The sequence below is a fragment of the Choloepus didactylus genome, chromosome 4, assembly GCF_015220235.1.
Source record: "Choloepus didactylus isolate mChoDid1 chromosome 4, mChoDid1.pri, whole genome shotgun sequence".
Taxonomy (NCBI): domain Eukaryota; kingdom Metazoa; phylum Chordata; class Mammalia; order Pilosa; family Megalonychidae; genus Choloepus; species Choloepus didactylus.
In genome coordinates this window covers 43,892,501-43,911,731 of record NC_051310.1, presented here as the reverse complement: position 1 = coordinate 43,911,731, position 19,231 = coordinate 43,892,501, and the positions used below count along the sequence as shown (strand labels likewise).

At 36.6% G+C, this 19,231-nt stretch overlaps 1 protein-coding gene across 3 annotated transcripts in view; it reads left to right on the top strand.

Annotated features, from left to right (window-relative positions):
- The window catches only part of MPP5 (membrane palmitoylated protein 5), a 142,923-nt gene that overhangs the window by 76,660 nt on the left and 47,032 nt on the right, over nt 1-19,231 (top strand). For all 3 annotated transcript variants that reach the window (XM_037832493.1, XM_037832492.1, XM_037832494.1), the window contains exons 6-8: nt 1,012-1,158; nt 2,803-2,964; nt 4,360-4,437. In XM_037832493.1, the coding sequence (XP_037688421.1) occupies nt 1,012-1,158; nt 2,803-2,964; nt 4,360-4,437 (387 nt within the window). The remainder of the gene's footprint in view (nt 1-1,011; nt 1,159-2,802; nt 2,965-4,359; nt 4,438-19,231) is intronic.

Here is a 19,231-nt window from a genome sequence, read left to right as displayed (position 1 = left end):
ACTCTGGAAATCTAGTTCTCCTACTCCTCTGGGATTGTTGTTGAGGACTAGAGCTGCCAGTTTTTTTTACTTTTCCAAACAATTGCCCCCAAACAGGAAAAGGAGAGAGAAAATAGGAAAAAAATAATAGGTACTACTTCTGAGACTTCCCTGCCACTTTTGCCAGAGAGGGATTAGAACAGTGGCTGCCTTCAGAGCCAGTGCCCAGTGATCTAAAATATCTGAACAAAAGTACCTGCACAAAAGCAGTAATCAGCTTTTGGAAGACAAGGTCCTTACAGCCTACCCTGGCACCAGGAAGCTGCGTCAGGAGCCTGGGCTGCAGTTTTTTGTTGTTTGTTTTTTGCTTTTTTTTTTTTTTTTTTTAGTAAGAATTCATGAATTCGATCCATTCAGTTAAAGATAAAGATAATGCCACATAGTTGAGGGATGGTGGTATATGCACAGAGGGTGAAATTCACCTGTATTTATCACAGTTTCCCAGGATGCTACACAGTGTTCCAGTAGACTCCCAAGTTCCAAAAGTTGATTCAGACAGTTCCTGCCAGTTCAGTAGTTGTTCTGGTGGAGAGACTGATTGCTGGAGCTTCCTACTTCACCATCTTCCACAATCCTTGGTCAACAAAGTTATTTTTGAGTCAACTTCTTATTTAAAAATAGGACAAAATTCCTCCCCTTTTTTTGACTATAATATATTTCCCATAAATCCATAATTACCTAAGTGTTGATCTAAGCCTTTCAATTGATACTGTTTTTATGAAGTTTAAGAAGCATTTTAGACTTAAATAAGCCATCCCAGAATATTCCCTGACATACCTAACACATCATTATTATTAGCTGCAAAAGATATAGGATTGTATGTATACTTAAATTGGAAAGTTGGGAAACAGATGAGGGTATATAATAACACTTTTACAGATTTAATGATTAGAATATTATGTACATGATTGGGTTAAAAATTGGTCTGCAGAAATAAATCATGCTGTTACTTATGGATTTCTTTGAAAACAGGCACTTCTATTGGCCCATGATAAGGTTGCTGAGCAGGAAATGCAACTAGAGCCCATTACAGATGAGAGAGTTTATGAAAGCATTGGCCAGTATGCAGGAGAAACTGTAAAAATAGTTCGTATAGAAAAGGCTCGTGATATTCCATTGGTAAGTGTTCCAAGACTCTAATCTGAGATTCTGTCTACATAAGAGATCTTTTGTGTAGTAGATACTTGAAGACCCCATTACATTGCAGGTGGTTTTTCTCATGGTTTTTCTCTTGGAGGTTAATTTGTTGGAATAATTTTATATTCCTACTCCATGCCCTTTATTCAGTTGAGAAAAGTTTGTTCATTATCTTTTCTCACATGTAATACGATAGAAATGATAGCTTGTGAGGTAATTGTTGGGGAACAAAGAAGGGATAAGTAATTTACTTGATTATTCTCAATAGTTAGATTTCTGACCTTTAATTTTCCAATTAAATTTATTGAAAAATTTATTGAAGTTTTATACTTTAGATATTCTTAGAAGTGCCTATTCCCTAATGTTAATGGTTTACAGTTATTATATGTAAAACTTTAAAATCTCTTTTCTTAGTCTGTTATCCTTGCCTTAGCTTTTTTCCCCTTTATTTTCAGAGAAATATCCTTGAGTCCTGATGTCTCAAATTGTCTTAAATAGTGTGGCACATGGAATAGGGACCCTATTTTATAGGTAGTTTGTGTAACTGGCCCTTCCCTCCACCCTTCTCCCTACCCCTCACCTGCCAGTAAAAGGAAAAGTTAAGACAAAATTTTCAAATTAAAGTTTAGGAGGGAAAACAAATTTCAAACTGTGTCTACTTTCAAGCTTTAGTCCTTATTTCATATTTCCGTTATTTGAACATATAATTTTCAATTGTGTATCCAATTCATATAATAAATGTTAATGTTTTATCCATTTTAATGTGAATGGGACAATATTTAACATGTTGAATAATCAACCCTATTGGCATTCATTCCATCATCATATTTTGAATTAAAAAAAGATCTTTTATAGTTATAATGCATGTTCACTCATTACTTCTAACACAGTGTAACCATCTCAACATCCATCATATACAGAAATTTGGTTATAGGTATTCACACATTGTTTTTAAGCAATACATTTTTCTATTGTTTCATCCTTTAGAAGTCTGTCTGGTTTAGAATTTTAATGAATAAGAGTTTCTTAAGCAGAAAATGTGGGGAAAATGGTCAGCTTTCAAATCTAATTACCATGATTACTTTAGCTGTATATAAAATTTTTTTTCTCTAGTTGATGCTTGTATTGTTAAATATTAAGGCTTGTACTCCCTTTATCCAGTGTATGGACAGATGAGTGGAAAAGTGGGGACAAAAATTAGATGAAGAATAGGGTGCGATGGAGGGGATGAAAAGATTTATGTGTTCTTTTTGCTTTTATTTTTATCTTGGAGTAAGGAAAAGTTTCAGAAATTGATTTCTGGTGATGAACGCACAACTGTATGATGGTGCTGTGAATGATTGTACACTGTGGATGACTGTAGGGTATGTGAATATATCTCAATTAAACTGTATTAAAAAAAGTAAATGAACAATAGGGGAAGAGGGGAATGGGATGTTTTGGATGTTCTTTTTTTTATTTTAATCTTTATTTTACTTTTTGAATAATGAAATGTTCAAAGTTTGTGGTGATGAATGCACAACAACTTGATACTGTGAACAACTGATTGTATACTCTGAATGATTGTATGTTATGTGATTATATCTCAATAAAATTGCATAAAAATAGTTGTTGAATTTTTTTTAGGGTGCTACAGTTCGTAATGAAATGGATTCTGTCATCATTAGTCGGATAGTGAAAGGAGGTGCTGCAGAGAAAAGTGGTCTGTTACATGAAGGAGATGAAGTTCTGGAGATAAATGGCATTGAAATTCGGGGAAAAGACGTCAATGAGGTTTTTGACTTGTTGGTAAGTTGACAAAGGTAGAAGAATAGTTGCTAGGTATTTAAGAGCTATTTTCTTTGTTATTAAACTTCAGAACAAAATATTTTAAAAATATGTTTTAATATTTATTAAAAGCACTCAATAATTTCTAGCTTAATATTCACATGATATAATTGTCTCTATAGACATTTGTTAACTCTTCATTAATTCTTTCATTAAATAGTGATTGATTTTTTACTATGTACTAGCCACTAAGGAAACAGCAACAAGCCAAAGTTGTCCCTTGTGGTTTTTATGCAAATTTGTCTTCTTACTATCTGAAATTAACTGGTGTTTACCTGACAATATTAGATAACAGTGGCATAGATCTATGCTGTTCAAAATAGTAGGCACCTTATGTGACTATTTAAATTTTAATTACGTAAAATTAAAAATTAATTTCCTTAATCTCAGTAGTCATGTTTCAGGTGTTCAAGAGCAACATGTAGATAATGGCTTCCATATTGGATAGTGTAAATATAGAACATTTCCATCATTGTAGAAAGTTCTATTGGACAATACTGTTGTAGATAATCAGGAAGTCATTTATAGTCAGATTTTGAGGAGAATTTATGACCACTTTATACACACAGACAGACCAGATTTATATTCTTAATTATTTAGCATCAGTTGTTATAATAGAATCTCTCCTGAACAGCTGATGTCCATTGTGGAATCTAGATAACATCCTCAACTCCATATCTTCACTGCTCTGGTAGAGCAAAGAGTACCATTGGTTGTCGCTTTTAGTTTTTGTCCTTGTTTTATGGGCTGACATCTCTAGGTTTAGCATAGTTTGCTGCTGTATCAGGACCAGAAGTTGCAATGATTACTGTCTAGTCTGGAGGTATTTAAAAGAGGCAGTCAATGGAGTACTGGGGAATAACAATCTGGTAGTAAGATTCTGTACAGTTAAAAAGTAGAATTGATGACTGAGACAAGGTATCTAGGAAATGAAAATATTTATATATTTACCTAATTAGATTGCTTTTCTAATCCTAATCGTAGCTATTTCAAGTTCTACTATATTAAAATCTGTATCTGTCAGATAACCTGGAGTTACCATGGTATCTTCCAACCCTTCACCTTGGCATCTTCCTCACCCTAAACTAAATGGAAGACAAAAACCCAAGACTTATGGTCAAGTGGCTTTCCCCATTGGACCAGAACTGCAAAACCATATTCCAGGATAACTATAATTTAATGGAGTTCATGAAAAGCATAATTTGTGTTTCCTGATGAAATGGGATTCATCTTTGATGATTTTTTTTTAAGTCTCCTGAGGGATTCCATAATAGTCCATTTTAGGGAATATTGATCATAAGATCATGAAATGGCAGTCATAAATAAATGGTTTTGAAAATAATCTTTCTGTTACAGTCTGATATGCATGGTACTTTGACATTTGTTCTGATTCCCAGTCAACAGATCAAGCCACCTCCTGCCAAAGAAACTGTGGTAAGTTTCTATATATTCATTATTTATTGTCCCATGGTTACTATTTATTTTTCACCTTTTTTTTTTTGTAGAGCAATTGTAGGTTTATAGAAAAATCATGCAGAAAATACAGGCTTCCCTTATAACGTCCCACCCCCACATGCAGTTTACCCTTTTATTAACATTTTTCATTATTGTGGTATCTTTTTTACAATTGATGAAACAAATTATCATAATTATACTATTAACTGTAGTCCGTAGTTTACATTATGGTTCACACTGTTACACAGTTCTATGGTATTTTGTTGTTTTTATCCTGGTAATATATATACAACCTAAAATTCCCCATTTTATCCACTTTCACATGTACAATTCGGTGGTGTTAATTACATTCACAGTGTTGTGCTACCATCACCACTATCTGTTTCCAAAAGTTTCCCATCATCCCCAACCGAAACTCTTTACCCAGTTAAGCCTTTATTTCCCATTCCCCACCTCTGCCCCTGGTAACCTGTAGTCTAATTTGTGACTCAGCACTTACTAGGGTGATGGTGGCCTCATGGAATGAGTTAGGAAGTGTTTCCTACTCTTCAGTGTTTTCACAAGAGTTTGAGCAGATTGGTGTTGATTCTTTTTGAATGTTTGGCAAAATTAACTAGTGTTGCCATCTGGTCCTGAGCTTTTTGTTGGCAGGTTGTTGATTACTGATTCAATCTTCTTACATCTATTTGTTGAGCTCTTCTATTTCTTAAGTCAGTGTAGGTTGTTTGTGTTTTTCTAGGAATTTGATCATTTCATCTAGGTTATTTAATTTGTTGGCATACGCTTGTTCATGGTATCTTTTTTTAATCCTTTTTATATATGTGGGGTTGGTAGTAATGTCTCCCATTTAGTTTCTGAATTCAGCTATTTGCATCCTCTTTTTTCTCTTGTCAGTCTAACTAAAGGTTTGTCGACTTTATTGATCTTTTCATTGAATCACCTTTCGCTTTCATTGATTTTGTTTGTTTTTTTCACTATTTCATTTATGTCTTTTCTAATCTTTGTTATTTCCTTCCATCTGCTCACTTTGGGTTTAGTTTTCTCCTCTTTTTCTAGTTCCTCCCGGTGTATGCTTAGGTTAATGATCTCTGAGATCTTCTTTTTAAATATAAGCATTTAGAGCTCTAAATTTCCCTCTAAGAACTGCCTTTGCTGCATCCCATAAGTTTTATGTTGTGTTTTCATTTTCTTTCACCACGGTATATTTCCCTTGTGATTTCTTCTTTTTTAACCATTGATTGTTGAAGAGTGTGTTATTTAATTTCCACCTATTTGTGAGTTATCCAGTTCTCCCTCCATTACTGATTTCTAGTTTTAGTCCATTGTGGTCATAGAAGATACTCTGCATGATTTTGATATTTTTAAACTTGTTGAGACTTGTTTTGTAACCTAACATATGGTCTGTCCTCAGAATAACCCGTGTAGAGTAAGAAGAATGAATTCTGCTGCTCTTGGGTGAAGCATTCTGTATATGTCTGTTTGATCTACTTGGTTTATGGTATTGTTCATGTCTTTTATTTCCTTATTGATTTTCGGTCTAAATGTCCTATTTCTTATTAAAAGTGGTGTATTGAACTCTCCTACTATTAATGTATGGCTGTCTATTTCACCCCTCAAATCTGTCAATATTTACTTCTATATTTTAGGGTTCTGCTGTTAGCTGTGTGTGTATGTATATATGATATATATGATTGTTATATTTTCTTGCTAATTTGACCCTTTTATTGGAATACAGTATTTTTTGTTCTTTTTAGAGAGTTTGACTAAAAAGTCTATTTTATCTGAATGTAGTATAGCTGTGGCAGTTCTCTTTTGGTTATTACTGTTTTCATAAAATGTTTTTTTCCATCCTTTAACTTTCTGTTCTACTTGTGTCTTTGAATTTAAGGTGAGTGTCTTATAAACTGCATATGATTGGGTCATGCTCTTTTGTCCATTCTGCCAATAACTGCCTTTTGACGGGAAAGTTTAATCCATCTACATTTAAAGTAACTATGATAATTCAGGGCTTTCTTCTGCTATTTTTTCATTTTGTTTTTTCTTTTAAGTATTATACCTTTTTCCCCCCTCAATTCCCTTAGTGCCTTCTTTCGTATTTATTTGATTTTTTTGTAGTGAACCATTTTGAGTTCTTATCTCTTTCTGTGTATATTATTCAGATATTTTTCCTTGTGATTACCATAGGGCTTATATTTAATATCCTAAATCTACAAAAATCATGTTTGGTTTGATACCAACTTAATTTTAATAACATATACAGTGTGTCTCTGTAGCTTTGCACCCCCCACCTTTTTGTTGTACTTTTTACAAATCATATCTTCAAACATTGGTTTGTGTAAAATCATAGATTGTCATTACTTTTTTTTTTTTAATCATCATTTTATTGAGATATATTCACATACCACGCAGTCATACAAAACAAATCGTACTTTCGATTGTTTACAGTACCATTACATAGTTGTACATTCATCACCTAAATCAATCCCTGACACCTTCATTAGCACACACACAAAAATAACAAGAATAATAATTAGAGTGAAAAAGAGCAATTGAAGTAAAAAAGAACACTGGGTACCTTTGTCTGTCTGTTTCCTTCCCCTATTTTTCTACTCATCCATCCATAAACTAGACAAAGTGGAGTGTGGTCCTTATGGCTTTCCCAATCCCATTGTCACCCCTCATAAGCTACATTTTTATACATCTGTCTTCGAGATTCATGGGTTCTGGGTTGTAGTTTGATAGTTCCAGGTATCCACCACCAGCTACCCCAATTCTTTAGAACCTAAAAAGGGTTGTCTAAAGTGTGCATAAGAGTGCCCACCAGAGTGACCTCTCGGCTCCTTTTGGAATCTCTCTGCCACTGAAGCTTATTTCATTTCCTTTCACATCCCCCTTTTGGTCAAGAAGATGTTCTCCGTCCCGCGATGCCGGGTCTACATTCCTCCCCGGGAGTCATATTCCACGTTGCCAGGGAGATTCACTCCCCTGGGTGTCTGATCCCACGTCGGGGGGAGGGCAGTGATTTCACCTTTCAAGTTGGCTTAGCTAGAGAGACAGGGCCACATCTGAGCAACAAAGAGGCATTCGGGAGGAGGCTCTTAGGCACAACCATAGGGAGGCCTAGCCTCTCCTTTGCAGCAACCGTCTTCCCAAGGGTAGAACCTGTGGTAGAGGGCTCAACCCATCAAACCACCAGTTCCCTATGTCTGTGGTCATGTTAGCAACCATGGGGGTGGGGTAGGCGAATACCCCTGCATTCTCCACAGGCTCCTCAAGGGGGCACTACATCTTTTTTTTTTTCCTTCTTTTTCTTTTTTTTTTTTTTTAACTTTCCCTTCTTTTTTAAATCAACTGTATGAAAAAAAGAGTTAAAAAGAAAACAAACATACAATAAAAGAACATTTCAAAGAGACCATAACAAGGGGGTAAGAAAAAGACAACTAACCTAAGATAACTGCTTAACTTCCAACTTTACCCCAAGAAAGTTACATAATATAGCAACATTTCTGTGAACTTGTTCCTACTATATCCATCAGAAATTAACAGACCATAGTCATTTCTGGGCATCCCCAGAACGTTAAATAGCTTATCTGTTCTTCTTGGATTATTGTTCCCCCTTCCTTAATTGCTCTCTACTGCTAGTTCCCCTACATTCTACATTATAAACCATTTGTTTTACATTGTTCAAAGTTCACATTAGTGGTAGCATATAATATTTCTCTTTTTCTGCCTGGCTTATTTCGCTCAGCATTATGTCTTCAAGGTTCATCCATGTTGTCATATGTTTCACCAGATCGTTCCTTCTTACTGCCGCGTAGTATTCCATCGTGTGTATATACCACATTTTATTTATCCACTCATCTGTTGAAGGACATTTGGGTTGTTTCCATCTCTTGGCAATTGTGAATAATGCTGCTATGAACATTGGCGTGCAGATATCTGTTCGTGTCACTGCTTTCCGATCTTCCGGGTATATACCGAGAAGTGCAATCGCTGGATCGAATGGTAGCTCTATATCTACTTTTCTAAGGAACTGCCAGACTGACTTCCAGAGTGGCTGAACCATTATACAGTCCCACCAACAATGAATAAGAGTTCCAATTTCTCCACATCCCCTCCAGCATTTGTAGTTTCCTGTTTGTTTAATGGCAGCCATTCTAACCGGTGTTAGATGGTATCTCATTGTGGTTTTAATTTGCATCTCTCTAATAGCTAGTGAAGCTGAACATTTTTTCATGTGTTTCTTGGCCATTTGTACTTACTCTTCAGAGAACTGTCTTTTCATATCTTTTGCCCATTTTATAATTGGGCTGTCTGTACTATTGTCATTGAGTTGTAGGATTTCTTTGTATATGCAAGATATCAGTCTTTTGTCAGATACATGGTTTCCAAAAATTTTTTCCCATTGAGTTGGCTGCCTCTTTACCTTTTTGAGAAATTCCGTTGAGGTGCAGAAACTTCTAAGCTTGAGGAGTTCCCATTTATCTATTTTCTCTTTTGTTGCTTGTGCTTTGGGTGTAAAGTCTAGGAAGTGGCCGCCTAATACAAGGTCTTGAAGATGTTTTCCTACATTATCTTCTAGGAGTTTTATGGTACTTTCTTTTATATTGAGATCTTTGGTCCATTTTGAGTTAATTTTTGTGTAGGGGGTGAGGTAGGGGTCCTCTTTCATTCTTTTGGATATGGATATCCAACTCTCCCAGCCCCATTTGTTGAAAAGACCATTATGGCTCAGTTCGGTGACTTTGGGGGCCTTATCAAAGATCAGTCGGCCATAGATCTGAGGGTCTATCTCTGAATTCTCAATTCGATTCCATTGATCTATATGTCTATCTTTGTGCCAGTACCATGCTGTTTTGGCAACTGTGGCTTTATAATAAGCTTCAAAGTCAGGGAGTGTAAGTCCTCCCACTTCGTTTTTCTTTTTTAGAGTGTCTTTAGCAATTCGAGGCATCTTCCCTTTCCAAATAAATTTGATAACTAGCTTTTCCAAGTCTGCAAAGTAGGTTGTTGGACTTTTGATTGGGATTGCATTGAATCTGTAGATGAGTTTGGGTAGAATTGACATCTTAATGACATTTAGCCTTCCTATCCATGAACATGGAATATTTTTCCATCTTTTAAGGTCCCCTTCTATTTCTTTTAGTAGAGTTATGTAGTTTTCTTTGTATAGGTTTTTTACATCTTTGGTTAAGTTTATTCCTAGGTACTTGATTTTTTTAGTTGCTATTGAAAATGGTATCTTTTTCTTGAGTGTCTCTTCAGTTTGTTCATTTCTAGCATATAGAAACATTACTGACTTATGTGCATTAATCTTGTATCCCGCTACTTTCCTAAATTTGTTTATTAGCTCTAGTAGCTGTATCGTCGATTTCTCAGGGTTTTCTAGATATAAGATCATATCATCTGCAAACAATGACAGTTTTACTTCTTCTTTTCCAATTTGGATGCCTTTTATTTCTTTGTCTTGCCGGATTGCCCTGGCTAGCACTTCCAGCACAATGTTGAATAACAGTGGTGACAGCGGGCATCCTTGTCTTGTTCCTGATCTTAGAGGGAAGGCTTTCAGTCTCTCACCATTGAGTACTATGTTGGCTGTGGGTTTTTCATATATGCTCTTTATCATGTTGAGGAAGTTTCCTTCAATTCCTACCTTTTGAAGTGTTTTTATCAAAAAGGGATGTTGGATTTTGTCAAATGCTTTTTCAGCATCTGTTGAGATGATCAATTGATTTTTCCCTTTTGACTTGTTAATGTGTTGTAATACATTGATTGATTTTCTTATGTTGAACCATCCTTGCATGCCTGGAATGAACCCCACTTGGTCATGGTGTATGATTTTTTTAATGTGTCTTTGGATTCGATTTGCAAGTATTTTGTTGAGGATTTTTGCATCTGTATTCATTAGGGAGATTGGCCGGTAGTTTTCCTTTTTTGTAGCATCTTTGCCTGGTTTTGGTATTAGAGTGATGTTAGCTTCATAAAATGAGTTAGGTAGTGTTCCATTTTCTTCAGTGTTTTGAAAGAGTTTGAGTAAGATTGGTGTCAGTTCTTTCTGGAAAGTTTGGTAGAATTCCCCTGTGAAGCCATCTGGCCCTGGGCATTTATTTGTGGGAAGATTTTTGATGACTGATTGGATCTCTTTGCTTGTGATGGGTTGGTTGAGGTCTTCTATTTCTTCTCTGGTCAGTCTAGGTTGTTCATATGTTTCCAGGAAATTGTCCATTTCTTCTACATTGTCCAGCTTGTTGCCATACAGTTGTTCATAATATCCTCTTATAATTTTTTTAATTTCTTCAGGATCTGCAGTTATGTCACCTTTTTCATTCATTATTTTGTTTATATGGGTCTTCTCTCTTTTTGATTTTGTCAGTCTAGCTAGGGGCTTGTCAATCTTGGTGATCTTCTCAAAGAACCAACTTTTGGTGATATTTATCCTCTCTATTGTTTTATGGTTCTCTATGTCATTTATTTCTGCTTTAATCCTTGTTATTTCTTTTCTTGTACTTGGTTTAGCATTGGTTTGCTGTTCATTTTCTAGCTTCTTCAGTTGATCCATTAGTTCTTTGATTTTGGCTCTTTCTTCCTTTTTAATATATGCGTTTAGTGCTATAAATTTCCCCCTTAACACTGCTTTTGCTGCATCCCATAGGTTTTGGTATGTTGTGTTCTCATTTTCATTCGTCTCTATATATTTAGCAATTTCTCTTGTTATTTCTTCTTTAACCGACTGATTGTTTAGCAGTGTGTTGTTTAACCTCCAGGTATTTGTGAATTTTCTAAGTCTCTGATGGTTATTGACTTCTAATTGTATTCCATTGTGGTCAGAGAATGTGCTTTGAATAATTTCAATCTTTTTAAATTTATTGAGGCTTGTTTTATGTCCCAGCATATGATCTATTCTGGAGAAAGTTCCGTGAGCACTAGAAAACTATGTGTATCCTGGTGATTTGGGATGTAATGTCCTGTATATGTCTGTTAAATCTAATTCATTTATCAGATTGTTTAGGTTTTCAATTTCCTTATTGGTCTTCTGTCTGGTTGATCTATCTATAGGAGAGAGTGATGTGTTGAAGTCTCCCACAATTATTGTGGAAACATCAATTGCTTCCTTTAGTTTTGCCAGTGTTTCTCTCATGTATTTTTTGGCACCTTGATTGGGTGCATAGACGTTTACGATTGTTATTTCTTCTTGCTGAATTGCCCCTTTTATTAGTATGTAGTGGCATTCTTTGTCTCTCAAAACATCCCTGCATTTGAAGTCTATTTTATCTGAGATTAATATTGCTACACCTGCTTTCTTTTGGCTGTAGCTTGCATGAAATATTTTTTTCCATCCTTTCACTTTCAGTTTCTTTGTGTCCCTGTGTCTAAGATGAGTCTCTTGTATGCAACATATTGATGGTTCATTTTTTTTTGATCCATTCTGCGAATCTATATCTTTTAATTGGGGAGTTTAATCCATTTACATTCAACGTTATAACCGAGAAGGCATTTCTTGAATCGGCCATCTTATCCTTTGGTTTATGTTTGCCATATTTTTCCCTCTCTCTATTAATATCCTTTATTGTACCCATACCGAATCTCTTTAGTACTGAACCTTTCTCCAAGTCTCTCTGTCCTGTCTTTGTTTCTCTGTCTGTAGGGCTCCCTTTAGTATCTCCAGTAGGGCAGGTCTCTTGTTAGCAAATTCTCTCAGCATTTGTTTGTCTGTGAAAAATTTAAGCTCTCCCTCAAATTTGAAGGAGAGCTTTGCTGGATAAAGTATTCTTGGCTGGAAATTTTTCTCACTCAGAATTTTAAATATATCGTGCCACTGCCTTCTTGCCTCCATGGTGGCTGCTGAGTAGTCACTACTTAGTCTTATGCTGTTTCCTTTGTATGTGGTGAATTGCTTTTCTCTTGCTGCTTTCGGAACTTGCTCCTTCTCTTCTGTGTTTGACAGTGTGATCAGTATATGTCTCGGAATGGGTTTATTTGGATTTATTCTATTTGGAGTTCGCTGAGCATTTATGATTTGTGTATTTATGTTGTTTAGAAGATTTGGGAAGTTTTCCCCAACAATTTCTTTGAATACTCTTCCTAGACCTTTACCCTTTTCTTCCCCTTCTGGGACACCAATGAGTCTTATATTTGGACGTTTCATATTATCTATCATATCCCTGAGGTCCATTTCGATTTTTTCAATTTTTTTCCCCATTCTTTCTTTTATGCTTTCATTTTCCATTCTGTCATCTTCAAGGTCACTGATTCGTTGTTCAACTTCCTCTAGTCTTGTACTATGAGTGTCCAGAATCTTTTTAATTTGGTCAACAGTTTCTTTAATTTCCATAAGATCATCCATTTTTTTATTTAGTCTTGCAATGTCTTCTTTATGCTCTTCTAGAGTGTTCTTGATTTCCTTTATATCCCGTACTATGGTCTCATTGTTCATCTTTCGTTCTTTGAGTAACTGCTCTAGGTGCTGTGTCTCTTCTGGTCTTTTGATTTGGGTGCTTGGGCTTGGGTTATCCATATCGTCTGGTTTTTTCATATGCTTTATAATTTTCTGTTGTTTTTGGCCTCGTGGCATTTGCTGAACTTGATAGGGTTCTTTTAGGGTTTGTAGACCTATTGAAGTCCTTATCTCTGATTTATCAGATCTACAGCTTCGTGGAGTACACTTTCTCTAACTAACCAGCAGGTGGCGTCCACGAGCCACCTGTTCTCCACAAGCCAGTTCTCTCCTGCTTAGCCTTTTTGGTGAGTGGGGGAGTGAGTCTTCTGGGGCCCAATTGGTGTACCAACCTTGCGTGTGTAGTTGGTTTTGCCTGCCCTGTATGTGGGGCATGTTTCTGGGCAGTCTTGGAGGGGGGGTGGTCCTAACAATCAAATCTTCCTGGTGATCCTAGAGTTTTAAAGTTGCTGCAATAGTCTAATCCTTCAGTTCAGTCCTGCCACAGTTTGTCTCTGCCACTGACCCACAAGTCCTTGGTATTGGTGTATGGCTCCTGAGACTTGCAAGTGGGCCCCTCTTCTAGGCCGTGCACCCCGGGTCCTCTGTTGAGGGATGACTGTGCTATGTCACAGGTGAGTGCCGTCCCCCCAGGGCAGTTCTGGGCTGCTGGGCTGTGTAGGGAGGCTCCCAGTCTGCTCAAATGATGGCTGAATGGGGCTTTGTTAATTCACACTGCTCCACGTTCCCAACTCTGGGACAATCAGCTGAGGTTGCAGGGAAGGCTAATGTCCACGCCCAGTTTTGTGGTGTGTGCCTGTTATTTGAAGCACTTCCGTCACACTGGGTTGTATGGGGCAGTTCTGGGCTATGGGGCTGGCGATGGGCAGGAGTGTTTCCTGTCCACCAGGATGGTGGCTGTGAGCGGACTCCCCCCTTTTCTTGGGAAGTTGTGGTGTTTAGTGAATTTTCTCAGCCACTGGATTATTGCCTTTTGTCTCAGAGCTCTCTTAGTTCTGCTCTTGACTTGACGTGCCCAAATTGAAAGTCTTTGAAGCTTTCTGTATTGGGCTTCTTAGAGTAATTGTTTTAGAAAAAGAAAAAAGGATTAAAAAAAAAAAAAAAAGGGCCCTCCTCAGAGATCTAATGGGTTATTGAAATGCTAAGAGACAAAGCAACCAGGGCCATTAAGGAAAGGTCCACAGGGCAGAGAGATCAGCTTTTCTTCGGGATTTGCATATGCGCCTCAAGGCCTGAGCTCCGCCCTTCCCCTTTCTGTGTTCACCAGAACTCCAAAAATCCTCTGCTTTTATTTTGGATTTTTTCGTGTTGTTTTTTTTTTTCTATGCTTGTCTCCTCTCTGCTGGGCTGGCAGCTCTCAGATTCTCTGGTGTCTGGTCTCAGTCTATCTATGGTTGGAGTATGGATCAGTAGAAAGAGTTTCCGATAAGGGCTGCCACTGCAGTTCTCCCTTCTCCTTCCCGGAGCTGGCAGCCCCTCCTCCCACGGGACTGAGCCTGGCAGGGAGGGGCGCGGGTCCCCTGGCCGCAAAAACTTACAGATTTCGCTGATCTCAGCAGTTCGACATTTTCATGAGTGTTGTATGAAGTATGCCCAAAGACAGATTGCTCTGTGGTGTCCAGTCCACGCAGTTCCTGGCTTTCTACCTACTTTCCTGGAGGAGTAACTGAAACATACAGCTCACCAGTCTGCCATCTTGCCCCGCCTCTCATTACTTTTTATGCATTTGCATTTTAGAACATACCAGAAGTAAAAATTGGAGTTACGTACCAACCATAAAATACAATAGTTCTGACATTTATAATTAACCATATTGTTACCTTTCCTGGAGATCTTTATTTCTTCATGTTGCTTTGATCTGCTGTCTGTTGTCCTCTTCTTTCACTGTAAGAACTCACTTTTAGTATTGTCAGTAGGACAGGTGTAGTGGACACAAAATCCCTCAGGTTTTGTTGTTCTGGGAATGTCTTCATCTCTTCCCTCATTTTTAAAAAGACAGTCTTGCTGGGTATAAAATTCTTAGTTGGTAATTATTTTCTTTCAACACGTTAAATATTTCATCTGATTGCCTTCATGAATCTTATTGGGGCTCTTTTGTTCATGACACATTCTTGAGGCTTTCAAAACTCTCACCTTTTCCTTGGTATTCAGCAGTTTGACTACTATGTGTCTGGGCATGGTTCTCTTAGAGTTTATCCTATTTAGTGTCATTGGGCTTCATGAATATGTGTATTAGGGTCTTTCATTAAATTTGGGAAGTTTTCTCCCATTATTTCTTTGATAATTGTTTCTGCTCTTTTCCTGTCTTCTCTTTCTAGAACTCCTTTAATGTGTGTATCGATACACTTGTTGGTGTCTCAGGCTCTGTTCACTTTTCTCCATTTTTTTTTTTTCTTTTTCCTCAGTCTGAATCTTTTCAGTTGTTTTATGTTCAAGTTCACTGATTTTTTTCTTTTCCTAGCTCCAATCTGATGTTGAAACTGTCAATAAAATTTTATTTCATTTATTGTGGTCTTCAACTCCAGTATTACTGCTTGGTTCCTTTTTATAATTTCTGTCTCTTTGTTGATATTTTCATTTCATCCGTTTATCCTTTTCCTGATAATCCTTCCTTTCTTGGTGTTTTCTTTTAGTTCATTGAGCATATTAAAGACCGTTTTTAAAAAGTCTTTGTCTGGAATGTCCAAAGTCTGGTTTTCTTTGTTGATAGTTTCTGAAGTTTTATCTTATTCCTTTGGATGGGCCATCATTTTCTGTGTTTTGTTGTTGTTTTTGTTGTTGTTGTTTGTCATGCTGTCTTTCGCTGCACACTGTATATTTCAATATTTTAATGCATTAGCTTTGGAATGTACTTCCTGAGACCTCTGTTCCTTAAGTTTGCTAGTGACATGACAGAAATTTCCTTGAGTGTCAAAAGCTAACAAAAAGAAGTAATTCAAAGCAACAAATGCCTTTTAAAGTCTTTGCAAATTGACTCTGTAGTGGCTAGTGCTCTCCTTCAGAATTTAGCTTTCCAACACAAAAGTCAGCCCAAGATGAAAAAGTAGGTTCAGCTTTGTCTTTTCTGAATATGTGTCCTGTTCTGGGCATGTATTTCTGAGCTTAGAACTTCTCCCTTTTATAGGCCCCAGAATTCCCTCTCTATTCCCTTTGTAATAGACCTCTAGAGTGTGTGTGTGTATGTGTTTATGTCTTGAGGCTGGTAGTCCTTTGTCCCAGGCTGCTTTGTTTCTTACACTGCTTTAGTTGTCAGCAAGCTTCTTCCGCTTGCAGGGCAAATTCTGAGAAGGTGAGTCAGAGAAGAGTATTCTGGTTTAGTCTTTCGAGATGCTCTCCAGGGGTAGATGCACCCTAGGATGAGCATAGGAGTTAGTCTTCTCTCTTTGTAATGGTACCAGGGACCCACAGTGAGAACACAGGCACTACCACAGTACACTTGGTAGCTGGTGAGAGAGGGGCCAGCAAGGTCACCATGAGCTGCTTCTATCTTTTTTTTTTCCTCAGGGTCCATCAGATTTATTGATTTTCTCAAAGAACAAACTTTTGGTTTCATTGATTCTCTTATGGTTTTTTGTTCTCCATTTATTGCTGCTTTAGTCTTTTTTATTTCTCCTCTTCTACTTGCTTTAAGGTTAGTTTGCTGTTCTTTCTCTAGTTCCTCCAGGTAAGTAGCTAAATCCTCAATTTTTGTTCTTTCTTATTTTTTAATATAGGCATTTAGGGCCATAAATTTCCTTCTCAGGTCTGCCTTTGTTGCATTGTATAAGTTTTGATACGTTATACTCTTGTTTTCACTCATCTCCAGATATTACCAATTTCTCTGCAATTTCTTCTTTGACACACTGATTCAGAGTGTGGTATTTAACCTCCATATATTTGTGAAAGTTCTTTTTCTTTTGTGGTTATTGATTTCCAGCTTCATTCCATCTTGGTCAGAGAAAGAACTTTGGATAATTTCAAGCTTTTAAAATTTATTAAGACATGTTTTGTGTCCCAGTATATGATCTATCCCGGAGAATGTTCCATGAGCACTAGAGAACAATGTATATCTTGGTGCTTTGGGGTGTAATTATCTATATATGTCTGTTAGATATAATTCATTCATCACATTGTTTAGGTTCTCTGTTTCCTTATTGATCCTCTGTCTGGTTGTTCTAGCTGTAGAAAAGAGCGGTGTATTGAAGTCTCCCACTATTATTGTTTTGCCAGTGTTGTATATGGACTTTGGAGTTCCTTGGTTGGGTGCATAAACATTTATGATTGTTATTTCTTTTTGGTGAATTGTCCCTTTTATTAAAATGTAGTGTCCTTCCTTGTCTCTTATGATATCTTTGCATTTAAAGTCTATTTTGTCTGATACTGTGATAGCCACTCCTGCTATCTTTTGGTTATAGCTTGCATGGAATATGTTTTTCCATCCTTTCACTTTCAACCTATTTGAATTTTTAGGTCTAAGATGAGTCTTTTGTAAACAGCATGTAGATGGATCATTTTTTTAAAATCCATTCTGCCAATCTGGAACTGTTAATTGGGGTTTTAGTCCACTGACATTCAAAGTTATTACTGTAAAGGCAATTCTTGAATCTATTATCTTATTCTTTGGTTTTATTTGTCAGATATATATTTATTCTCCTCTCTCTCTTTTTATCCTTTAAGTTACCCTTACTAATACACTTCAATTTTGTGCCTTCCTCCAGACGTCTTTCATGTGTCTTTTTTTTTCTGCTGACAGAACTCCCTTTAGTATTTCTTGCAGGGAAGATCTCTTGTTAACAAATTTTCTCAGCATTTTTTGTCTGTGAAAATTTTAAACTCTCCCACACTTTTGAAGGACAACTTTGCTGGATAAAGACTTCTTGGCTGGATAAATTTCTGTTTAAGAATCTTACATGTATCATACCTCTGCCTTCTCACCTACACGGTGCTCATTGAGTAGTCAGAATTTAGTCTTTTTTTTATTTTTTAATTTTTTATTTTTTAATCTTCATTTTATTGAGATATATTCACATACCATGCAGTCATACAAAACAAATCGTACATTCGATTGTTCACAGTACCATTACATAGTTGTACATTCATCACCTAAATCAATCCCTGACACCTTCATTAGCACACACACAAAAATAACAAGAATAATAATTAAAGTGAAAAAGAGCAATTGAAGTAAAAAAGAACACTGGGTACCTTTGTCTGTTTGTTTGTTTGTTTCCTTCCCCTATTTTTCTACTCATCCATCCATAAACTAGACAAAGTGGAGTGTGGTTCTTATGGCTTTCCCAATCCCATTGTCACCCCTCATAAGCTACATTTTTATACAATTGTCTTCGAGATTCATGGGTTCTGGGTTGTAGTTTGATAGTTTCAGGTATCCACCACCAGCTACTCCAATTCTTTAGAACCTAAAAAGGGTTGTCTAAAGTGTGCATAAGAGTGCCCACCAGAGTGACCTCTCAGCTCCTTTTGGAATCTCTCTGCCACTGAAGCTTATTTCATTTCCTTTCACATCCCCTTTTTGGTCAAGAAGATGTTCTCCGTCCCACAATGCCAGGTCTACATTCCTCCCTGGGAGTCATAGAATTTAGTCTTATGTGGCTTCCTTTTTATATGGTGAACCGCTTTTCTCTTTCTTTTCAGGACATTCTCCTCTTCATATTTGCCAGTCTTATTAGTATGTGTCTTGGAATGTGTCTGTTTGGATTTATTCTATTTGGAGTTCATTGGGCTTCTTTGATTTGCATATTTATGTCTTTTATAAGGGTTGGGAAATTTTACCCAGTTATCTCCTTAAATAACCTTTCTAGCCCTTTACTCTTCTCCTTTTGGGACACCAGTGATTCTTACATTTGTGAGCCTTGTGTTGTTCATATTTTCCCTGAGATCCAATTTAAAATTTTCCATGTTTTTTGCCATTTGTTCTTTATGTATTCAAATTCAGTTGCCCTGTCCTCTAGTTTGTTTATTCTTTCTTCTGCCTCTTGGAATCTGCTCTTGTGTGTTTAGTAAATTTTTAATTTGATTTATACTATCTTTCATTTCTGTAAAATCTATTTTTCTATTTATTCATTCAAATTATTCTTTATGCTCTTCTAGTGTCGTCTTGTTTTCCTTTATCTCTTTAGCCAACCCATTGATGTTATTTAGGAGGTTTGTTTGAACATCTTTGATTAATTGTTCCAAATTTTGTGTCTCTTCCGACTTTTTAATTTGGTAATTTGGCTTGGTCATATCTTCTTGCATCTTCATATGTTTAGTGATTTTTTGTTGATTTCTAGGCATTTGATTATCTTGATAAAGTTAATCTGAAAGTTAATTTCTGTC